Source organism: Podarcis gaigeae (genome assembly GCF_964106915.1).
Source record: "Podarcis gaigeae genome assembly, chromosome: 3".
NCBI classification, from domain to species: domain Eukaryota; kingdom Metazoa; phylum Chordata; class Lepidosauria; order Squamata; family Lacertidae; genus Podarcis; species Podarcis gaigeae.
Window position 1 is genome coordinate 76,466,252 of NC_139680.1, and position 17,425 is coordinate 76,483,676.

The 17,425-nt window shown below is 44.0% G+C and overlaps 1 protein-coding gene across 6 annotated transcripts in view; it reads right to left on the bottom strand.

Moving 5' to 3' along the window:
- LYST (lysosomal trafficking regulator) overlaps nt 1-17,205 on the bottom strand; it is a 79,776-nt gene extending 62,571 nt beyond the window's left edge. For 4 of the 6 annotated variants that reach the window (XM_083731927.1, XM_083731925.1, XM_083731923.1 and 1 more), the window contains exons 1-5: nt 16,984-17,205; nt 4,840-4,923; nt 4,375-4,573; nt 3,704-3,794; nt 515-2,600 (exon numbers count right to left, since the gene is read on the bottom strand). In XM_083731927.1, the coding sequence (XP_083588053.1) occupies nt 515-2,600; nt 3,704-3,794; nt 4,375-4,566 (2,369 nt within the window). In that variant the 5' untranslated portion in view covers nt 4,567-4,573; nt 4,840-4,923; nt 16,984-17,205. The remainder of the gene's footprint in view (nt 1-514; nt 2,601-3,703; nt 3,795-4,374; nt 4,574-4,839; nt 4,924-16,983) is intronic. The other 2 variants (XM_083731926.1, XM_083731924.1) reach the window with 1 other exon arrangement.
- Between the last annotated feature and the right edge of the window lie 220 nt (nt 17,206-17,425).

A 17,425-nucleotide genomic window follows, 5' to 3' on the forward strand; every position in this document is an offset into this window, starting at 1 on the left:
ATCTCCCCCCGGGAGCGCAAGGCTTGCGGGCGGCAGCCTGCAGCGCGGAGCACGGGGCGCCCTCCAGAGGACGCCCCGTGCTCCACGCAGGTGTCCGCAAGCCTTGCGCACCCGGGGGCGCGTGGGGCGCCCTGAAACAGAGGGTTCCCCATGCTGCGGACTGTAGCCTGCCGCCCGACACGCGGGGCGCCCTGAAGCAGAGCGCCCCTCGCGCCAGGCAGACATGGGCCAGCCCCACAAGCTCGGGGGACAGCGGGGAGGCGCAGCACCGCCATCCCACTGTTCCCCGACCTGGTTTTGGGGGGGGAAATAAAGGAAAAAAATTTTTCCTTTATTTCCCCCCCAAAAAAGTAGGTGCGTCCTATGGGACGGAGCGTCCTATGGGACGAAAAATACGGTAAGTGCCAATCCAGCAGTCCCACCACTGTTCCTGTACCAAATTCCCTGCTGCCCTGCCTTGTCTATGAGTCTCTGATCAAGCCCAATTCCCCAACAATTAAGAAAGGTAACATACCTTGATTTAAACAGCGTAGGCAGAGTCTGCAAATAGATTTGAAGCACTTCCTGAGGCAAGCTCCATTTGTGGTAGCTGCCTGCCTGGCTGATGGCTGTAGTAACACCTAGTTGTTGAGAGTTATGAGCCAATTCAACACCTCTCTGGAGCACTGGGCTGAATATATAATTGTACAGTTTCCACTGAATGACTTCGTTGCCTTTCTGAATCAAATTGCAAACATGGCTGGCTATCTGCATGCAGCGCAGTTTGTCGTCCTCTTCAAAAACAAGGCTCTGGTAGGCCTCCAAGGCATCCCACTTCAGCAGCATGTCTTCAGACCCTCTGCTAGGCAAAATTCCTTGAAACCTATAGGGAGTTGAAGAACTTGATGGGGAAACGTCAGTGGCATTCCCATGCAAGACATCATCCAGTTCAGCAAGCTGATCACAGTCAATGGTACAAATGTTGCAGGAGGCCTGTGTGAGTTTCTGAGAGACCTGTGCTCCTCCCAGTTGGTCCAATATAAATTTATTAAGGATGCTTAATATATGTGGCTGAAAGTTTTTCAATACTTGTGATCTGAAAGAATGAAGCAAGGGGGTGATTACAGACCTGGGGTCCATGCAACAACATATACCCACATTATGGACACCGGACAAGATCTGAAAACATGTGCTGTTAAGTGAAACCAGTTCCAGCAGCCGCAAACACTGGTGAGCACAGACAGCGACGCAGCAGCACCGGTCAGGATAATGAACTTCCCCATCTAGCGTTTCATCAAATGGGTTCTTGGAGACTTGGTTTTTAAAAGTAGAAACCGGGAGCCCTGAGAGGTCTCTGTGGTGATGCATAAAGTGAGAGTACTCACATCGCCTGTGCCGCTTTCTGGTGCACACAGACTGATGAAGTTGCTCCGACTTCACTTTTTTGATGGTGCTGATTATTTTCATGATGCTGTTAATGAGGGCTGAGAGGTATTCCGATGCTTCGGATTTTATCTCAGTTTCCCTCGCCACCAGCCATTCCATCTGCAGCACAGTGGTCTCAAACAGTCTGAATCCCTGATGCTGTATGAACTCGTGAGCGAGATCCATTGCTTGACTGAAATAAATTGGATTGGAGGCGGCACTCTGAAGGCAGCAGATCAGGATCTGCAGAACTCCTTCTATAAACTCCGGCAAAAGAAGGGCTCTGTGGCGGTATCTTGAGATGGCGAAGCTGCCCTGAATTCCCTTCTGTAAAGCTCCCTTTTGCCCAGAAGCAAAAGGCTCGTATGTTTTTTCCAGCAAACATTTAGTTTTTAAAGCTGCTCTAAGCAAATCAATTAGATTTTTCCTTAAGCTGCCAGGCATGGTCTCAGCGTTGTTGACGTCCACAGCCATCAGGTGCAAGACTGTCCTAAAGAGCATCCTCTGAGTCAGGGCCACTGATTCCTCTGCCCAGCTTGAGGAAACGGCTTCATTTTCAGCAGTACTGCTTGCACTGTAGCAGTCTCCAAGTTTGGACAAAAGTTCCGTTAGTGTGCACACCACATTTGCTGCCAGCGCCGACTTGTGATTCACAGAAATATCAAACTTGCATATTTTTTCGAGCAGCGATAGTAAGAGATGACACAAGTCAAAGGGAGAATTGTCCTGGCAGCTGACAGGTGGTGAAGCGGGCTCCTCTGAAGTCTCAGAACTGATTTTTTTCACTGGAATAACCTGTTCAATGTCACCTAGATGCTCCCTACTGAGATTACAACTCTGGACTTCTCCAACTTCTAGAAAGCTGCCTTTCCCTGTAATGTATTGTTCCTTAGGTGGGTTTGTTAGAAAAGGCTGCAGGATTTGGGACCTCCTGTGCTTCATAATCACAGTCGTCTTCTCATCCGAATTGCCTTCTGAATCAGAGGTGGATAGCTGGGATTTCCTTGCATCCCTCACAGAATAGCGATGAGTAGTTTTGCGCTGCCGTCTACTTTTCCGGGAGCTTAATTTTACAGACACCTGGGCAGACAGATGAGGATTTTCTTCTAGATCTTCTTTTTCCTGAGTAGATTTGAGAGAACCCGGAGTTGCCTCTTTGGTCAAGCATATATCAACACAGAAGGGCAGATTAAAATCTGTCAGGAGTCAAAAATTACAGTTAGATGATTTCAACTATGGAGCCTCAGAGCCAGTCTAAACATGATCCAGGAGTATAAAGTTATACATGCAAGTCTTGAGCTCATACGGCCTCAGCAACTACACCAAGAATCTTTAAGATGAACTGAGGCCTACATAGATAAGCAGGTCCCAGTTATGTTTGTGCCCCATTACCTAGGTCCTACACAAAGTGGAGAGGATGTACGGAACTCACTCCCAATACACCATTATACAATTGTACTCTCACATTTCATACATATACATGCAAATATTTTCAGGGTCTTGAATTTTCTATGCTAGAGATGCTCCCTGAATCAGTGTCCTAGCTGCAGTGCAGGTTATTCACGCACTTTAAAAAGTGCATACAGTAAGATTTAGGGCGCTATCCAATCCTAGTCAAGTGACTTAAGTCCACTTAATTGATTCCAATGTATTGTAAGCAGAATTCCACTTGTGCAGCAGAATTATTCTTCCTCTCCTATGCAGCACCCTATACTCCTATTCAGATCTGCTTTGGAGGGGATATCCAAACCCTCCAGAACAGATTCAGGGCAATGCAGAGTGAAGGAGAAGACCTGCTGCTCTGTTCTGCTCTTACATGGATGTCACTAGATACAACCCATTGATTTCAACTGATCTACTCTGTGACATCGCTCATAAGAGTCTGCAGTTGTACATACATAATCTGCAGAAAAATAATGCTATTTATGTGCATAGAAAAATAAACAACTAAGATTTTACCACTTTGCATATGAGATAGAGGAAATTCAGGGCAGTTTCCCATTTAAGGATCCTGTTAGTGCAGAGATTTTTGCTTGCACAATGGGGCATTTCCCACCCCCTCTCCTCCTACTTTGCCTTCCACAAACCCGGCTCCAGGGGGTTGGGAGAACCTGCAAAACATATTTAGGGACTGTGCAGGAGGAGGAGAGGGGAAGGAAATCCTTGCACTCACAGAATGTTCACATAGCGCCATGTTGGCTACAACCCCAAAAGACACGACCAAAATTCAGAACAAATATCCAAGTATATATCTTGAATAATGAAGAGGCATTTCTTCATGTGTGTAAAGAACATGTACCTAATGCCTTTTCTTCTTGTACAGGTATTTTCCATACTAGTGGTAGAAGTGAGAGGAGGAGAGTAAGGAGGTCTTCGCGACAGGTCAGTTCCTGTTTAGGAAACAAAGGCTTGCTTATATTCTGTATCTTTACAGAAAGATAGAAACTGTTATCCACCACAGATTCAAAACATTTGGTTTAAAGCTTCTTTGCTTTCATTTTAATACCTTTTCCAAAGCCTCCAACATTTATTTCTGTAGTGTGACACACCAACAGCATGATTTAAGTTTTAAATTCAGCCAAGTGAGAGTCAGGCTTAAAAGGCTGCAAACTAATCTAAGGGCATGTAGGTATTTAGCATATCCTTGTAATAAAACTTTCCAAGCTGAAATAATTCCTCGCTCCTAGAAGAGTATTATTCAACGAAAAAAACAAATCACTTCTGCTGGTTTGGAGCAGCCTGGCATGAGGCAAGAAGCAATTAAAATGCTGGTTTTTATAACTTAACTGCCCATGGTAAAATAAATTCATTTAGAAAGTTAAACTAGCATTTCATCTATACACATGCCCAAACCAACAGTGTAACTGAAGGTCTGACATTTTTTTAAAAAACAGCTACTTTGCCACTTTGAAATGCAAGGTGGGTTTCAAGCCAAATCTATTACAGTTGTTATGAAAAAGAAAGTATTACCTGATCAAGTATGGAATTAAGTTTAGTAAGCAAAATGAATCCACGACCTTGGATAAGGTATTGCCCCAGTGCGGCTATGTGTGTTTTTTCCTCTTCCTCCTCCCTGGCCTCCATCCTTTGGTCCACTGCATTGCAAAGTTGGCTGACATCTGACAAAAATTCACGTGCCAGTGAGTTACTATCACTGCTCATGTCTGAGCTGTATATTTAAAAGAGAGAGAGAGAAAGAAAGAGAGAGAACGTTAAAGAAATAACTAGCTTTCAGGAGCTGAAACAACACAATCACCACTTTTTGAGGCCACTTAAATCAACCCAGTTTTACTGGATGACTCCATACTTAATTTCCAAGAAATTACAATTTATTTGCTACTGATACACTGCCTTGTTCTCTGAAATTTTCTAATAATGTGATCTGCCATTGATATGCAGTTGTTGTAATGATTGCCCCCAAAATCCAAGACTCACCAGAGATTAAACTTCCTCTCTCATTTATGATATTTTGTGAAGTGTTAAATAGGTCAATTGTTGGTATGCCCTCCTGCAGCAAACCTGCAAAACAAAGCAAAAATCCAGAAGTTAAAACAAAATGCCTAAGCTCTAAATCCCACTTCAGCCATATAGTTAGCTCTCCTGCTTCCATCTTTCTACCACCTGCATCTGTGTACAGAAGCAAGCAGCACCCAGTGATAGCAAGAATGCTCAGAGCTAGCAGACAGAAAGTTCATCAGAAAGCAATGCAATGTTAAAAGAAAGAAAAGTTAAATGGGACCAGTGAGGAGGAGTTCTTAACTTTCCCAGTGCAATTCCTCCTTGTCATATTTCTTCCCCTTCCATCTCTTGCAAAGTGTTACGGTTGTGGTCATGGGCGTGCACAGCACATCTCATTTCAATGAAGGAAGAAGGGGGAAATAAAACAAACAAATAAGGAAGAGGTAAAGATGCAAAATGATTAAAAAGAAAACAATCACAAGAGTGGCCAAGAAGTCCAAACAGGTAACTTTTGCAACAGAGAAAAGACCCATGCCAAGCTAACCAGAGGCATGGAACTGCAAATCTGGAGGGCCAGGGGTGGGGTGACTCCTTCTCCTCACTTGGACATCACAAGAGAAGCCCCTCATCTCCACAGATCTCCCTCCACCAAAGGTGGCCAGCAGGCTTCAGATGGAGACAGAGCCTTGAGACAGAGACAGATGTGGGCAGAAGGAAAAGTCTGGAATGGATCTGGAGCTTCTGCCAGCCGAAGAGGGAGTCCCTCCTCACTTACTGTCATAGGTGGAGCCAATCACCCTACCACCACTTCCAGAGACACAGGCAGAAGTTGATCCATTCCAGAGCCACTCCAGCCTTTTTATTCTGCCTTTGCCTCTCTGTCTGCTTCCCTAGATCCCCACCACCACCTTTAATGTCTTTTTAAACATTAGGCTGTGCCTGGACACCTCCCCCCCTCCACATGCCTATGGATGTGGCTGAAAGCTTAACTCAGAAAATATTCAGAAAATTCATGAGATTGATAGCTAGTGGCCTGGCTGAGCAATATATCTAAACCATAATTTAGATTATCACAAATAAAGTTTCATACCCTGGTTTATTTTAAGTAGCTCCAGTAAGAATAGGCTACAGTTTGGCAGGAAACATGCAACCCTGAGGTTAGCCACAGTTCTTTTGCAACCACCTGGACTTTAGCTGATTACCTGAAACAGGCTAATGTGTTTGAAGCTCTACATCATAACACCCAAAGCCAAGCACTTTTCAGATCCATCAACAATAGGCAAGTTAGGCAAATGCTTAACTCCCCCCTGCTGAACTCAAGAAGTTTTGGAAGTACGCATTACTAAAACAACATGAGAGCTACTTCTCCCCAGCTCCAAGACATTACTATTAGGGCATGAGAAGCATGGAAACCTGTGCATGGGGCCAATCACATCGATTCTTCCTACCAAATAACGACTAATCTGGGAGAGGCGGGCAATCAAGAAGGAAGAAACAAACCAATTTGCTGCACTCTAGACCGCCATACATAATTGCAACAACAGCAAAGGAAGTTGTTGTTTAGTCGTTTAGTCGTGTCCGACTCTTCGTGACCCCATGGACCAGAGAACGCCAGGCACCTCTGTCCTCCACTGCCTCCCGCAGTTTGCTCAAACTCATGCTGGTAACCTCGAAAACACTATCCAACCATCTCGTCCTCTGCCGTCCCCTTCTCCTTGTGCCCTCCATCTTTCCCAACATCAGGGTCTTCTCCAGGGAGTCTTCTCTTCTCATGAGGTGGCCAAAGTACTGGAGCCTCAGCTTCACAATCTGTCCTTCCAGTGAGCACTCAGGGTTGATTTCCTTCAGTATGGAGAGGTTTGATCTTCTTGCAGTCCATGGGACTCTCAAGAGTCTCCTCCAGCACCATAATTCAAAAGCATCAATTCTTCGGCGATCAGCCTTCTTTATGGTCCAGCTCTCACTTCCATACATCACTACTGGGAAAACCATAGCTTTAACTATACGAACCTTTGTTGGCAAGGTGATGTCTCTACTTCTCAAGATGCTGTCTAGGCCTGTCATTGCCCTTCTCCCAAGAAGCAGGCGTCTTTTAATTTCATGGCTGCTGTCACCATCTGCAGTGATCATTGAGCCCAAGAAAGTAAAATCTCTCACTACCTCCATTTCTTCCCCTTCTATTTGCCAGGAGGTGATGGGACCAGTGGCCATGATCTTCGTTTTTTTGATGTTGAGCTTCAGGCCATATTTTGCGCTCTCCTCTTTCACCCTCATTAAAAGGTTCTTTAATTCCTCCTCACTTTCTGCCATCAAGGTTGTGTCATCTGCATATCTGAGGTTGTTGATATTTCTTCCGGCAATCTTGATTCCGGCTAGGGATTCATCCAGCCCAGCCTTTCGCATGATGAATTCTGCATATAAGTTAAATAAGCAGGGAGACAAAATACAGCCTTGTCGTACTCCTTTCCCAATTTTGAACCAATCAGTTGTTCCATATCCAGTTCTAACTGTAGCTTCTTGTCCCACATAGAGATTTCTCAGGAGACAGATGAGGTGATCTGGCACTCCCATTTCTTTAAGAACTTGCCATAGTTTGCCGTGGTCGACACAGTCAAAAGCTTTTGCATAGTCAATGAAGCAGAAGTAGATGTCTTTCTGGAACTCTCTAGCTTTCTCCATAATCCAGCGCATGTTTGCAATTTGGTCTCTGGTTCCTCTGCCTCTTCTAAATCCAGCTTGCACTTCTGGGAGTTCTCGGTCCACATACTGCTTGAGCCTTCCTTGTAGAATTTTAAGCATAACCTTGCTAGCATGTGAAATGAGTGCAATTGTGCGGTAGTTGGAGCATTCTTTGGCACTGCCCTTCTTTGGGATTGGGATGTAGACTGATCTTCTCCAATCCTCTGGCCACTGCTGAGTTTTCCAAACTTGCTGGCATATTGAGTGTAGCACCTTAACAGCATCATCTTTTAAAATTTTAAATAGTTCAGCTGGAATGCCATCACTTCCACTGGCCTTGTTATTTGCAGTGCTTTCTAAGGCCCATTTGACTTCACTTTCCAGGATGTCTGGCTCAAGGTCAGCAACCACACTACCTGGGGTATACGAGACATCCATTTCTTTCTGGTATAATTCCTCTGTGTATTCTTGCCACCTCTTCTTGATGTCTTCTGCTTCTGTTAGGTCCTTTCCACTTTTGTCCTTTATTGTGGAAATCTTTGTACGAAATGTTCCTTTCATATCTCCAATTTTCTTGAACAGATCTCTGGTTCTTCCCATTCTATTGCTTTCCTCTATTTCTTTGCATTGCTCGTTTAAGAAGGTCTTCTTGTCTCTCCTTGCTATTCTTTGGAAATCTGCATTCAATTTCCTGTATCTTTCACCATCTCCCTCGCATTTTGCTTGCCTTCTCTCCCCCGCTATTTGTAAGGCCTCATTGGACAGCCACTTTGCTTTCTTGCATTTCCTTTTCATTGGGATGGTTTTCGTTGCTGCCTCCTGTATAATGTTACGAGCCTCCATCCATAGTTCTTCAGGCATTCTGTCCACCAAATCTAAATCCTTAAACCTGTTCCTCACTTCCACTGTGTATTCATAAGGGATTTGACTTAGATTGTATCTTACCGGCCCAGTGGTTTTTCCTACTTTCTTCAGTTTAAGCTTGAATTTTGCTATAAGAAGCTGATGATCTGAGCCACAGTCAGCTCCAGGTCTTGTTTTTGCTGACTGTATAGAGCTTCTCCATCTTTGGCTGCAGAGAATATAATCAATCTGATTTCGATGCTGCCCATCTGGTGATGTCCATGTGTAGAGTCGTCTCTTGTGTTGCTGGAAAAGCGTGTTTGTGATGACCAGCTTGTTCTCTTGACAGAACTCTATTAGCCTTTGCCCTGCTTCGTTTTGATCTCCAAGGCCAAACTTGCCAGTTGTTCCTTTTATCTCTTGACTCCCTACTTTAGCATTCCAATCCCCTATAATGAGAAGAACATCCTTATTTGGTGTCACTTCTATAAGGTCTTGTAAGTCTTCATAGAATTGGTCAATTTCAGTTTCTTCAGCACAAGTAGTTGGTGCATAAACTTGGATTACTGTGATGTTAAAAGGTCTGCCTTGGATTCGTATCGAGATCATTCTATCATTTTTGAGATTGCATCCCAGTACAGCTTTCACCACTCTTTTGTTGACTATGAGGGCCACTCCATTTCTTTTATGGGTTTCTTGCCCACAGTAGTAGATATGATGGTCATCCGAACTGAATTCACCCATTCCCGTCCATTTTAGTTCACTGATGCCCAGGATGTCAATATTTATTCTTGCCATCTCATTTTTGACCACCTCCAACTTACCCAGGTTCATGGTTCTTACATTCCAGGTTCCTATGCAATATTTTTCTTTACAGCATTGGACTTTCCTTTCGCTTCCAGGCATATCCGCAACTGAGCGTCCTTTCGGCTTTGGCCCAGCCGCTTCATCAGCTCTGGATCTACTTGTACTTGCCCTCCGCTCTTCCCCAGTAGCATGTTGGACGCCTTCCGACCTGAGGGGCTCATCTTCCAGCGTCATATCTTTTATATGCCTGTTGTCTTTGTCCATGGAGTTTTCTTGGCAGGGATACTGGAGTGGCTTGCCGGTTCCTCCTCCAGGTGGATCACGTTTGGTCAAAACTCTCCACTATGACCTGTTCATCTTGGGTGCCCTGCTCGGCATAGTTCATAGCTTCTCTGAGTTCTTCAAGCCCCTTCGCCACGGCAAGGCAGTGATCCATGAAGGGGATCCATGAAGGAAGACACCATAGCAAAACAACGATCCACCGGAAATGCTCTTTCCTAACCATAAAACATTAATGATTGCTTGACTCCCAAAGGAGAACAGATTTAACATGATTTAACATGGTTTTTTCTTCTGCATCTTCATAAGTTAAACTATGGAATATGTGGTTCTAACCAAGCACACACCTCACAGATACTTGCTGACAGAAGAAGAATGGCTCTCCCCCCCCCCCCCGCAACAACTCTTTCCTACATTCTGGGAAAACAAAGTACAGGGGTGTTACTGAATATTCACCCTGATTTCTTTGCACAATGATTACATCAAGGTTAGATTACATATGGACTTCACTGAGCATTAGTTCAGATTTCTTTCTAGGGTGGTTGTAAGAAAATGAACATCCATCCTGATTTGCTTGCAGGAGGTTTGCACATCTTCCCATTAGTCATTTGTTCACCCCACGCTTTTCAATGCATGTCCGCTTAGCTTTCCAAACCAGAAGAAGTCCTGGTGGGTGGGTGTGCGTAGGGGTTTAAGTGGATTTCTAGCGCTAGGATGACAAGAGTGCTTGCATGACCAACTGCTAATCTTCAAAGGGGCTCAAATATATGGTGAGTTCATCTGCCGGGAAGAGTTTCCCTGTTCACTTCAGCAGAAGAACACATTTCAAGCCACGCACAATGACTTTAATGCACTGAAGTCTGACTGAGAAGTATGAGAACAATGCAACACATAGGGCTGATTATACTCAGACCTAGTGCTATCACCATACAGAGGCCAAAATACAAGCTTGGGGATGGGTATAAGAATAGATAGCAGTGGGTTGCTTAGTAAATACCAGCAGTGCATATTCCCTGATTCTGGTCTGCCAAGAAATCCCTAGACAATGTAAACACTGTCTTCTCCACACTAAAGCATTACTGTATTTTAAATGGAAGCTATAAAGGTTTATTATTTATTTAACACAGAGTGATCCTTCAGCTGGCTCTGCTTGGCTTACTGTCATTTAAAAAATATGATGGGATACAGAGTCTGGCTCCAACAAGGATTTCAATAGCTGGTTTATGCTCAGCATTCTTTTGAAGGGGAAAGAAGTCTATTCTAAGATCTCCAGGCTGGTGGCTCACAAGTCAGAAATATAAGATAACTGCTAATATCCAACATTACACAGTTTACCCACCCAAAGTTAATCAAATCACATTAGCCCATGGCAGCAGAAGGCCCACTCGAATTTCATTCAGTTACTTCTTACAGCAACCTCTTGGGAAAATACAAGGATCAACCCTTTTTGAGGGAAAGTTTTTTCCCCAAATTGGAACCTTCTGCAAATTTATTCATTCATTGAACTGCATCTACTATTCCTCACAGTTTTCACTTGCCTTTCAGTGCAGGGAGCCATTTATTGCCACGTAAAGGATAGCTTGGGGGAAGTGTGAGGCATAAATAACCATAAACCAAAGGTTATTTTAAACTTTAAACCATAGTTTTAAAATATACTTTAGTCTATAATTTTAACTTTTCAAGTCAAGTAACATTTGAACCAGACTGTGGAGAGAGAGAAAGAGGGCCCTGCCCATGGAGCTGTGCATTAACCGACCACAAGAGCAACATGAAATTAAGTTATGCCCTATGAAGGGGGGAGAGTGGAAGAGAGACAGAAAGACAGACTAGGTGAGGTGGCTCACAACTTGAAAATATACATGACTACTACTATCCAACATTATACTACTACTATCCAACACCTGAAGTTAATAAAAGGAAAGTGTTTATTTGTATTTTACACAGGTTTAAAAATACAGCAGCCTTCAGCAAGTTTTTTCCATCTACTCCAACATTTCAAAGCAGAACCCATAAAGCAACATTGCTTCCTCCCCAAAGTCCTTTGAAGGGGGAAAATACAATAAAACGAAGTTTTAGATCAAAGAGAACTATAACGTTTTCATGACTTCTTGCCCGGTAGCATCGTTTCAGATACCTTTCAGCACACCTGTGATCGAATTTGTGGAATTATGCCACATGAAGACAGACAGCCTATTAAGCAGTTAGATGTCTATCCAGTTAAGCTTATATAGCATATGTCAAACACATTACTTTAGGCACCATCAGAATATTAGCAGAGTGCCACCAGTAGATTTCAAAGCAAAGATCTCCTCCAATACTGTATTGGCCCGAATATAAGCTGCATCTGAATATAAGCCACGCCTTTAAAATTCATGGGAGGGGGGAATATACCCGAATATAAGCCGCTCCCTTAAAATTCCGCACGCACTCACACCCATTCCGTTTTACTGTATGTCTGTTTCAGCAGCAATATCATAAAAGTCAATTTTTGTAAGGTCGTGAATTTAAGCCGCACTTTAAGTTTTCATGGTCAAAATTGAGGGGGGGGGAGCGAAGCTTCTATTCAGACCAATACAGTACATGCAGCCAAATGTGTGCTGCATCTGTGAACATTTTCTAAATAAGTCACACTGAAGTAATCTAAACATGATTAAAGGCACAGGAAGATATTAAGGCAGCTCATCTCGACACCAGCCAGTTACAGTCCATTTCTTACCCCATTCTGGACAGAAAAAGGCTACCCTGTACTAAAAATCAATATAAGGAAATCTACCAGCATAAGTATTGCTACTTCTATTATTGCTCAAAACAACCCTCAACCCCCATCTTCCCTGCTTCAAGGGCTCTCACACAGACAACACACTTGTTTTATTAGGATTATTATTAGTTACTTGAACCTGTTTCACAAGATTGAGTCTCAGCCGAAAAAATAACCCTTAAGGATGCAACATATCAGTCCTCTGAGACATGTGAAACCCATATAGGATTTAACTCTATAACAATTCATAATATACCCAATCACAGTCACTTCCTCTGTACCAAGTATAACACCCCTGAGATTATCAAAGGTAACTAATACGTTCCCCATAACCACAATGAAATGAGAGACTTGAATCGCATCTATAACCTCTTGTACCTCACCAAGAGAAACTTGTAACAGTGTAAAACTTGTAATAGTACTTGCCACTTTTTCTTGAGACTCAAATAGTATGCAAGCAAATCCTCCAAAATTTATCAAAATAGTACAGAGAACTGTTTGGCTATGTTCCTTTCAATAACCAGAACAAAAAGTAGCAAACCAAATCATTCAGTGCAAGTCAACTACTGTAATAGTGGGTCCTAACTACATGTAACTATGAACAATCTTAAATTGGGTTTGCCCCAATCACATTTTCCCAGGGGAATTTGGAGTTTGGTTCTTAGAATAAGAGAAGTATATAGAAAGTGGAAGTTGAGACTTTGCTGCAGCTTTTTCTCAAGACACTTTTCTTCAGGTAGGAAAGACATCCAAGATCAGAACCCAGCTTGGACTGGCAGAGGAGAGTGACTTTGTAAAACAGACTGTGGGGAGCTCACCTCAACACAAGGTGAGGCTAAATATCTACCCATGTGCCCCTTTTGCTTGGGCCACTAGTCCTCTTTATATGTGAATACAGATAACCCAGGCTTAACCAAAAAGGCTTGCAAGCTATCATGTAGTTTGAGTTTCTGTAGAACTCAGGCTTTGTATGCATGAGGTCCCACTTTAATCCCTGGATTTTTTGTTAAAGGGCTGCAGGTAGCAAGGATGGGGGGGGACCTAGAGAGCTGCTGCAGTTAGGGCAGCAATACTGGGCTAAATGGACCAATGGTCTGAGTCAGTATAGGGCAGCTCTGAGATGTTCTGAAGAGGTGGCACCTTCATTCATTGCCACTACTATTATTTATTATTTATTAGCACTACTATAGATCTGTATTGGGCATATGTATATAATTATATGCTAAACAATGAATTCAATTTTGTATAATCCTCAGTATGATTTTTAAAACAACATTTAATAACATTGGACAAGATAGAAACAGCTCTGAATGAACATTCATCAGCTTCAGAAGACAAAGCCATCATACCAACGCCACGGAAATCTCAAGTTTAGTTTTCACCCTCCTAAAAATAATCTCAGTGTAGCCTTTCATTAGAAAATGATGTCCTAATACAGTTATGACAAAACTGCTATATTAGCCTCAGAGATGGACATAGCCCAATTTGTACCTCGTGTTATATTGTGGTTTAGTCCAGGGATGGGAAACCTGTGGCCCTCCGGATGGAGCTGGACATCCACCACAGCCCCTGCCAGTATGGTCAATGGTCAGGGATGGTGGGAGTTGTAGTCCAGCAACCACAGGTGCCCCATCCCTGGTTTACTGCTTATGTTGACATCCAAATATGTGACAGAATGCCTCTTCCCATATAAACCTGGCCAGGTGAGAACCGCAGGGGAAGACCTGCTGGCAAGTTCATGGGGTTCCAGTGCATGAGAGGGCATTTTCTGTGGTGGTCCCCATATTGTGAAATGCTCTCTCCTGCAAAGTGCATCTGGCCAACCACACACATTTTGACCTCGGGTAAAAGCGCATACAATGTACTTGCTATAAGTGTACTTGCTATAAGTTTGCTACATAATGAAATGTACTTCCATTTCATAATTCCTACTAGGCAAAACAGACTCAAATAAAACTTTCTGACAGTAAGAGCTGTTCAACAATGGAACAGATTCCCTCAGGAGGTTGTGGACTCTCCTTCGGAGGTTTTTAAGCAGAGGTTGGCTGGCCATCTGTCATGGATGCTTTAGCTGAGATTCCTGCATTGCAAGGGGTTGGACTAGATGACCCCTGGTGTACCTTCCAAGCCTATGATTCTATAAATAAAATGCTACACAGTACTGGGCATTGCCTTTCTACACATGCTATTTAAAGTGTATTTTGACCTTTTCTGTTAAACTGCATTCTGCAACAACTTTAACTTCCAAGTCAGAATCTAGATTCAAAGATCTTACAAGATTTAAATAGACTAGGATGTAATGGAAACTCCTGAGGTTAGCTTAAAAGTTGGTTGAGCTGGTTGTTCAAAGATCTCTACCCAAGATTCTGCAAAAACATTGTGATGGGAAGAATAAACTAGAAACACTAACTTCAGCTTAATAGGAAGGGAAATCCATTAACAGTTTATAACGCAAACATTAGGAGGCTTCTCTTTTTTTCCAGCTTAACTTGTCTGCAGTACAATTAACAATAAAGCAGAATCCTCATCTTTCTCATCCACCATCACTGAGAAGCTAGTTGCCTTTGATGGGACTTAACCAACCAGGGCCCTTTACCTGTGCTAGAACTATAAAGGTACATGTGCTAGAACTCATTAAGGTAAAAATTATGAATATATTATATTATGTTATATTATGAGTATAACAGAACTATCATTAAAGGACTTTGAGTAGTCTTAAACTTACAGCTCATCTTTTGAAGAATCCCATTAAAGTTATGCAAGAAAAATTTTACTGTAGAAAGCTACTAATGTGATTTCAACACTTTATTATAGCCTGTGAGTAGGGACATGTATACGGTACTTTTTCATATGCATAACACCTCTATAACAAATAATACATTATGAGAATGTGGTTTCTAGAAGAGACAGCAGTAGGTAATAGGTGCAGAAAAACACATTAAATTTGTATGATGGAAAAGACTGCAATTTAAAACAGCTTGTCAATAGCTTGTAAATTACTGCAAACACAGGAGAAAATTAAACAACAGGGCTTGTCAGTGTGATGCTTTATCAGTTCAAATAATCTCAAAATACTGGATGTGTCTCTTATACAACACCAGATATAATCAAGGTGATCATATGCCTTAATTATTCAAAATCCAGGTTAAAAACAAACTCAAATGTCTGAGGCAGCATGATGCAGGAGATAAAATGTTGGGCTTCGGCCTAAGAAAATAGCTTAGAATCCCTACTCAGCCTTACACAAGTCACTACCTTTCAACCTAACCTACCTCACGAAGTTATGATAAAAATAAAAGACACCCTCGTAGTTCAAATGTGTTGAGTCTGGCCCCAGAGCTCAGCATACAAGTTTTGTAAGATTAAGGTCCCATAGGTTTCCTTCAGCAAGCACCACCTTAACCTGCAGCAGACTGAATCAAACTTGGGTCTGAGGAGGCAAGTGTCAGCCCGCACCAATTCATTGCACGCAACTGGCCCCTGCTCATATTGGACTGACAGGGCTGACAGACAATCCTGTAGTGCTGAAGACTAGACCTCAAAGCTGAGTATGAGGCTACCATGGTCCTAATCCCTACTATTTTCTTTGACCTGTCTGTGGCAGAAAGCCAAAGCAAATTTACCCAGTAGGAACCACTAGTTCACACTGAACTGGGGTGGGGTGTGTGTCTTCCTAAGTGCCTGAGGAGACCAAAGTAAAAATGTAGCATGGAGGCTAAGAAAAATGACAGTGACAATAAAAACACACACACATTTTTGAGCAGTTGTCCAAAAATAAAAGCTCAAGAAACAGCTGCATTTCTGACAAAAGGCTTCCAGTGAAGCTTGTTTACTATCCTGAAGTCCTCTCCCACACTTGGTAGCTGGATTCTGCTGCCTGGTTAATGAGACTCATGTACTGTTTCCCCTCTGCACGCAACTTGGGCGCTGCTAAGGCTAATTACTATCAGTGCCGTCCCTCCAGCTCCCGCCGCCTGATGCCGAGAGACAGACGCGGGGGAGTTGATGCCAGCCTAGAGTATCAGCCGCCTAGCAAGGACCCTGTATCTCAAGGCTAGTAATGTACCAGAGAGACAGCAGCGACCACAGGATCAAGAGGTGGAGGGTTGGGGCGTTGGGGCGGGAGAGAAACTCCTTCTACGTAAATGCAAACACGATCGATGCGGTACGTCGTCCTTGCAAAACTTCAAAAGCCCCAAAACGAAAGTTACCACTGGCCACATCGAAACATGCCCTCAGCCACAAAGGAAACCTATTGTCCGAGGAGATGCATTAAAATAGAAGGGAACCCATCAGATACCTGGCGGGCAGGACTTTTTTTTAAGGAAGGAAAAAGAGAAGCTCTTGACTAAGATAAGCAACATTTGGCAACCTTGCACCGCCCGCACCCCCGTCCATTGCAACAGCCAGACTGGAGTATCCCTGCAATGGAGGAAGGGTGCATGTGTGTGTGTGTTTGGGGGGGAATTGGCATCCCCCCCACCAAGTCATGGGCTGTGCCCCCCCCCCCGCAGTAAGCGCACCAGTGGAGAGGGTGAAGGGGAAGGGTGTGGGTAGAGAGTAAAGGGCTGCCTTGAAACAAAGCGATCGGAGAGCGGGCAGGGAAGGAGAAGGAAGCGTGGCGGCGGCGGAGCAGCCACCCCTGCCCGTGCCACCAGCGACAGTCGCGGGTGCCTCCCCTTCCCCTCCTCGCTGGGCCCCGCACAGCCGCCGCAGCTGCTTCGGAGTACCTGCACTTCCTTCTCAAGCCTTACCTGTTCTTGCCGCCTCGCCCAGCCCGGCCTTCCGCCAGCCCCGCTCTTAGCCCGTTGGCGGCGGCGGCGGCCGAGCACTGCTGCCCATGGCAAGAGAGCAATCCTGCCGCCTCCAGCCCTCCCTTCCTTGGCACTTCAAGTCGCCAAGGAAACCCGAGAGCCCGCCCCCTCCAGCCGCTGCTGCTGCAGAAGAAGCAACGCGAACCCAAAACCACCGATTAAGCCGCGCAGGCTCACTCCGCAAACCAGTCCCCGGGATTTTTTTTTTAATCACGTGCAACCCAAGGACCAATGGGAACAGCAGCTCCGAACCTTGACCTGTGTGAAGGGAAACCCTTTTATTATGCAGCAGTAGCTGGAAATCTGCGTTCTGTCATCTCGCGCTGCTCCGAGCGCTAATCTCCGGACTCCAGCTTTTGATTTCTGCGTTTTCTTCTTCTGA